Source organism: Oreochromis aureus, linkage group 17, assembly GCF_013358895.1.
Source record: "Oreochromis aureus strain Israel breed Guangdong linkage group 17, ZZ_aureus, whole genome shotgun sequence".
Lineage (NCBI taxonomy): Eukaryota > Metazoa > Chordata > Actinopteri > Cichliformes > Cichlidae > Oreochromis > Oreochromis aureus.
The window spans coordinates 3142428-3149820 of NC_052958.1; the positions used below are offsets into that span (position 1 = coordinate 3142428).

A 7393-nucleotide genomic window follows, 5' to 3' on the forward strand; every position below is an offset into this window, starting at 1 on the left:
CTTGATTTCTTGCATTTGCGCAATATCTCTGTTTTAGAAATCACATGACTATCCAGCATTGCAACCAGGAAAGAGCTGCAGTCTTACACACCTCTCTGCAGCTTCTCTCCTCCTGCTATGACCCCAAACCCCATCACCATAGAAACTGTGTCTGCTCACAGACCAACAAACCAACCAAAAATGATCAAAATGACATAAAACAATCACAAAGAAAGAACAATATAGTTTCCTCAGCTCCATCAACATGTCTGTTATACCCCATTCCTAGAAGAATGCTTAAAGACGTCCTACCATTAGTTAATGATTTAATATAAATTATCATCATTTATCTCTATTATTGGGGTACGTACAAAGGGCCTTTAAGCTGGCAGTGATTAAACCACTATTTAAAAAACATCACTTTGTTTTCTCTGTATTATTCTAGTATCTCTACCTTATAATATAAAGCACTTTGAGGTGACCACTGCTGTGATTTGGCACTATATAAATAAAATTGAACTGAACTGAATGTCTCTGTAGGTCAGTGTATGTAAATGAGGCCATGCAAAGGTGTCAATGAAATGATCTGAGCCTTTATCATCCTTTAATCAAGGTGGTTGCACCTTAAGTGTGTTTATGTAGCAATTGGAAGTGAAAAGAGTCAGTCATTTTCTTTTAAAAATCTTTGTCAGAGAAGACGACCAGCAAGCAACTACAAAATGTAATGAAATCACTATTTTTATTACATATAGTTCAAGTCTACCCAGTGTTGCTTGGTTTACGAATTGTGACGTAAATACCCCCTTAAGGTCGATTTCTTACAGCTCAGAAGAGAGCTGCTAAACCAAGGTATTTACAAAATATAGAGTATCCTCACGCCACATTATAAGAGTGTGGGGAGGGTTTTTATGGCTTAAAATATATAAAAATAATATAATAAACATGTGGTTTCTACTTGGTGGATTCTCACCGATCACGAGGGGTGCCGGAACGTAACCCCTGCAATAATCAGGGATCTGGGTTCGAGCCCTGACTAGAGCCTCCCACACTCAGCTGACATGCATGTCAGGTTATCTGGTTAAGTGGAAAAACTTGCTGTAGGTGGCAGGTAGACAAAGTCCCCAAAGCACATAAAATAAGTCCAAGTTTATCAAAAATTAAATTTGACACCAGCCTTTAATATGCTTTAAGGAAGTTAGTTGGACCTTAACAGTGTGCTTATGTAATAAAAAGCAGAGATTCTGCAATTCTGCCTCATCTGTTGAGGCTAATGCTGAATGTTCAGTTTCATTTCTGCTTAACTGTAACTTAACATTTTTATGTCACACGGCTTTACAAAAAACACACATTTGCAGGAATTACAGGATGTAAATTCTTGATGTCACATTTTTGGTCTGTTAGTCATAAAATGCCTGTTGGACTAAACCAGCATTTCTTACTGAATTATTATTAACTGGTAATGATGGTTCAGTTTCTGTTCTCCTAAAACAACCTTATAGTATAAAATATGAACTTCAAACCAGTTTTTCCAGCTTGCAAGGCACGCTTCTTCTAATGCTGCTATGTTGTGACACAGGACAATAGATAAATTAGCCAGGTGCAGTCTCCTCTTTGTCCGTGTGATTCATCGAACTCATTATTAGGATGCACTTGTCAGGTCATATCAGGCCTTAAACCCTGAGCCTCACTTGTCCATAGAGATTCATTTGTTCAGAGGCTCTTTTCATATTTGGATGTTCTCTTTGATGTTGATGAAATTCACAAATGTACAGGCTTCCTACAGAAGTAAAGTTAGTTAATTTTTAAAATAAATTATATAAATGCATCTGGGTCCTCTTTATTTGATGATCTTGAAGCTAAGCAATTAAAGTAACCAAAGAAGTTAATTTTTAAAACCCTTTCCTGCTGTTGGCTGTCAAGGAGGAGACTGTTTTTCCTTCGCCAGTACTTGGTCTTCAGTTCCTTGTGATTCTCTCGTTGTTCAGCTGTGTACTTACTTCATTTCCTTGTGCCTACAGCTTGCATTGTTTCAACTTTCAACCTGTCAACAGCTGAAAGCAGGCTCGTGCCGGGTACTCATCCGCCTTCACCCTGTTTCACCGCTTCACCTTTAGAAATTAGATCTTCCCCCACCTCACCTGCCTGTCCTCCTGCCTACTGCCCGTTCCAGAGTTTCATCTACCTAAAGTTGGAAAAGAAACACAAGTGATCATTCTGCCGCTCACTCGGCCTCCTGCCCTCGCCGAAGTTTGAATGAGTCGTGAGATGTTTCAGTCTCCCTCTTTCAGACGCTCAGTTCCCCTGTCTCTCACTGATCCAGCTCCTCCTGTGTTTTGCAGCCTTACGCCTCAGCGAACCCCCGTTTTGGAAACCCTGTGTCCAACTATTGCTAAGTTGACTGTGTTTTGCCTTTGTGTTGATAAAGACCGTGATTGTGATCACTGTTTGAGTTTGGGGTCTGTTCATCTCCTGCATCGGCCTCTGGGCCTTGTGACACTGAGTCTTTCCTTGTATGTTAACATTTTTTTCTCCCTTTGTCAAGGAGGGATACCAAGCATCATAGTTATAATAAATGGCTCTTTATATTGAAAACACCATGAGGAGACGAACATACTGCATGACACAAAGCATCAGTGTAAAGTCTGAAACAAATGCTTCATGGTGGATTTTTGCAGTTTTTACAGTTGAAACACTCATTCGATAAACTCTGAAAAAGTAAGATAAGACTACAAAAATGGTGTCCAGCTCTCTGAATGTTTTTATTGAGTCAGTAAAATATTATTATTAAATATTGTTATTACTATATTACTATATTATATTATTACTTATATAATTGTTACATATCTACATACGCAACTAAGATTCAAAAGGGTGAATCATCATTCCCTTCATTTTTGTTAACTCTTAACACAGATACTTTTCTTGATAACTAGGAAATCATGAAAATTAATTTAACATAGTCTAGTTTCAAAATGATTACATTACACTCTTTCACTGATAAATATGTCAGAACACACTCTGACACTCTGTATTTTCAGATTTCTCAGTTTCACTTTTAGTAAATGACCACTCCTGGTTGAGTCATGTAACCAGTTGCAACTGGTTGCGCAGGCATCATTATCACTCCTGGCTGGACAGTTGGAATAAGCTGCATGTTGATGACAGTGTTATTGTGTAAGTTGATGACAGTTGGTGTTTTCTTGCGATGCTTTAACTTGCGATGCATCTGACAGGTTTTCCCAGTTTAGGTTCTGTTAGCTCCACGCCAGTCATTTCCTGTTTCTGTTTGTATGTCACCACGTGTAGATAAAAGCTCACTCTCAGTGAGCCTGCACTTGGGTCCTTTCTCTCATCACTCCACACGTCTGTGGTTGCAGCCGTGACAGAAATAGTCAAGTCACTTTGGGTATGTCATTTTCCAACAGGAACCTCAGAAAAAAAAAAAACCCTGGGGCTTAATAAGTTAAATAAAAGTGCAATATTGTAACTGCTTTTATTTAATCTGTTCTTAATTTGGAAATATATTTAATTTACAAGTTTTAGAGAGTTCTTTCGACAGTACATATCCAAGATATATGATCACAATTATAATATTTCCGACTATAATATTTCCAACTTACACAGTATTCGAGGGAGTACTGTAGTTACTTTCAGGTGGACCCTTGCCACAAGGGTTTGCCAGAGCAGGTAGCTGTGCATGTTTGATTTGGCAGAGTTTATGCTGGATGCTCTTTCTGACACAACTCCAAATATAGAATTTGTGTCTCCACCTGGAATCAGATCAGCAACCTTTCACTTGGCAAGTACAAGGGCAAGCAACTACATTATGCAGACCACAAAATAAAAAGGCACTTATTTGATAATAAAAAGCATCACTTTAGCTTAAGTCAGCTTCCTCAGGATGTTATTTTCTGGGTCAGGAATCCATATATGCCTGACTCTTGGTTCAAGCCCTGACTGAAGCCTTTCAAAGTAGAGTTTCGCTGTTCTCCCTGTGCCTGCGTGGGTTTCCTCTGCATGCCTCAGCTTCCTCTCACACTCAGCTGACATGTATGTCAGGTTATCTGGTTAAGTGGAAAAACTTGCTGTAGGTGGCAGGTAGACAAAGTTCCCAAAGCATATAAAATAAGTCCAAGTTTGTCAAAAATCAAATCTTACACCAGCCTATAGTATGCTTTAAGGAAGTTAGTTGTGCTTATGTAATAAGAAGCAGAGATTCTGAAATTCTGCCTGATCCGTTGAGGCTAATGCTGAATGTAAGGTTTCAATTCTGTTTAACCTTGACTTAGCATTTTTATGTCACACGGCTTTACAAAAACACACAAACTACTCTGCGTCTCTGAATCTGTTACAGTCTGTGAAAAATCTCAATCACTATTTTCCTTCAAGAAAATAAGAAAGCCTTCTGACACAAGAGAACTGTGATTTATATGTTTTATAGATGTGATATAGAATTTGCAGCAATGAAAGGACATTCTTGATGCCACATTTCTGGTCTGTTAGTCATTAGATGCCTCTGGGACTAAACCAGCTTTTCTTACTGATCTATTATTAACTGCTGATGGTGGTTCAGTTTTTGTTCTGGTTGAACTAACCTTATAGTGTTTGTCATAATCACTAACTACTAATTCCATTACTTCACTTTGCAAAGTGGTTAGCCTCAGAGAAAACAGGCTTAGACTGCTTTAGATCATACTTGTTAAACAGAAAACTGCTAATGCTTCGTCATCAGGAGCCTCTATGGGCTCTGTGCCTGGCGCCAATTCCTGATTTACATGCCTTCATCAAGACTGCCATGTGGATGACACCTAGATCTATGTCCCTTTAAACAGACAGAAAAACAAAAAACCTCCCTTTCTCTAGTTAAAAGAGAATAAAATTGAATATAATTTGGTTTGTCGTTCTAAAATTCACAATAAAGAAGAGCCTTGGTTCTCCATCCAAAAATTGAAGTATGCCATGTGACCTAAACGGTTTTTAGACAAATAAGTATTTAATTACTGGATTACTACAAGCCTACCAGCCAGATACTGTAGTGCTGTTGTAAGAGTGCTAAAATATGAACCTCTAATCAAACCAGATTTTCCAGCTTGCAAGGCACGTTTCTTCTAATGCTGCTATGCTATAGGACAGTGGGCCCCACTCACACCCAAGCTTGGAGGAGGGGTTCTGTTGTGTTTGGGCGCGATATGCTCAGTTGATGTCTGGAGGTGAATAAAGTTGGAGTGGAAAACTAGAGCTCCTGTGTCGTGTCTTCCATGGCTCCATAACAGTGCAACAGATAAATCAGCCAAGTGGAATCTCCCTTAAGCTATGTTTGTCTTAAGCTCTTTGTCAGTGTGATTCATTAAACTCATTATCTGGATGCACTTACCAGGTCAATTTGTTCAATAGGCTCTTTTCATAGTTTTGTGTTGATGAAATTCACAAATGTGCAGGTTTCCTACAGAGGTAAAGTTAGTTAATTTCTAAAATAATATCAATACATCTGGGTCCTCTTTAATTGATAATCTTGAAGCTAAATAAACTAACCAAAGAAATTAATTTTTAAAACCATTTCCTGCTGTTGGCTGTCAAGCAGGAGACAACAAACCACTGTTTTAAATGCAGAAAATGCTAGCCTGTGTTGGCAGGTTACGGGGAGCTTGACATCTGAGCCTTTGTTCCTTGTTATTGTTAGTTTGTCAGTGTGGACTGTATATCTATGGGGTTCAAATGTACCATTTGCATTTTGCCTTCTGTAGTTTTCCTGTAAAAGTCTTTGCAGTTTTTAGAATTTGATTTTTAGAATTGAATCACTCATTTGAGAAGAAAAGTCTCAGAAAAGTAGGATAAGACTACAAAAATGGCGTCCAGATCTCTGATTGTTTTTATTGAGTCAGTAAAATATTGTTATTATGTAAACAATAACGTACATCTACATTTGTAACCAAACTTCAAATGGGCGAATTATCATTTCCATCATTTCTTGATAAGTAGGAAGTCAATAGTAAGGATTTAGCATACTAAATGATTACATTCTCTGCTTTTACAAGTACATACCCTGAGTAACATCAGATTTCTCAGTTTCACTTTTAGTGAATGATCACTTCTGGTTGAGTCATGAAACCAGTTGCAACTGGTTGTGCAGGCATCATCATTACTCCTGGCTGGACAGTTGGAATAGGCTGCATGTTGACAACAGTGTTATTCTGTATGTTGACAACAGTTGGAGTTTTCTTGCGATGCTTTAACTCGCGATGCATCTGACACCAGGAGCACGTGCAGCAGCAACAGGAAATTGCAATGTCCTTACAGAGAGAGCCCTGCAGAAAGACAATACAAGCATTACAGATGTGGTGTAATTCAGGTGGAAGAGCAGGTCATCTACCAACCAGAAGTTTGGTAGATCAGTCCCTGGCTCTGCTGGTCCACATGTCACAATATCCTTGCAGCAGATACTGAGTATGTGTGTGAATGTTTGACAAAAAACATTTAATCATAGTTGAAATCAAATATGGATGTTTTTGATTTAGTGAATGAGACTTGTAATTCCCACTTAAGTCCAGCTTTGAATTCATGTCTTCGTCTCATGGTTCATACCTTGATGCCATATCTGTTTCGCATGGCAGCTCTTAAAGACAAAACTGCAGGAGGAACACAAACAGGTATCCCAAAGGCTGCTAATACTCCAGGGCCGATTATATCACATAAAGGGAGACAGTTGTCCTCTCCAAATCTTCCTGAAACAGTGCAGGCGAGACAGGGGCAGCACCAGAATCCATAGCAGCCTGAAAAACACAGAAACACATCAACAAAGTGATAACAAGTCTCAAAAGACAAATGAGAAAAAACCTGTAATCCTGAAAATAGAAATATAATTTAGGAGACAATCAAATTTTACTGGCTTCTTACAAGTATTTGTATCCTCAAAGCAGTCAAGGAGACCACTGTCCCAGTCTGTCAAGGGTTTTTCTGCCATTGTAAGTTGAACTTCACCAACACACTGAACGATCGCTCTGTGAAAGTTGAGAAGCAGAAAAAGTCAAAGTGAAAATTATACGTACAAATTAAATGTAAGTCCAAATTTTGGAGGACTATATGCTGTCGATCTTTTCTGTTTGCAAAGATTACTTTTGTAAGGACAACCCTATTAGAGTGCTTTTTCTCAGAGTAATGAAAAATGTATTCGGTTGAATAAACAATATACTGAAGAAACTAAAACTGTGGACACATGCACATAGAAATGAAACCAAAGAGCCTGTTAAGGATATTGTGGTCATTTTTAATTCTTCAATTAAGCTTGATTAATATATCCATAATTCACAAGACATTTTATATAACAAGGTAAAAATTCTGCAGCATAATAGAGAGAAACACCCAAACATCTACAATGAACAAGCATTTGGGGATGTAGGAAGAACAAGCTTTCTAC

At 38.3% G+C, this 7393-nt stretch overlaps 1 protein-coding gene across 1 annotated transcript; it reads right to left on the reverse strand.

The window, feature by feature from the left end:
• Nucleotides 1–5927: 5927 nt before the first annotated feature.
• LOC116331623 (cornifelin-like) lies at nt 5928–6974 on the reverse strand. Its single transcript, XM_031754359.2, has 3 exons — nt 6874–6974; nt 6562–6749; nt 5928–6284 (listed from the first exon to the last, which is right to left on the reverse strand). The coding sequence occupies exons 1-3, from the start codon at nt 6938–6940 to the stop codon at nt 6054–6056; spliced, it is 486 nt and encodes a 161-aa protein (XP_031610219.1). The 5' UTR covers nt 6941–6974; the 3' UTR covers nt 5928–6053.
• Between the last annotated feature and the right edge of the window lie 419 nt (nt 6975–7393).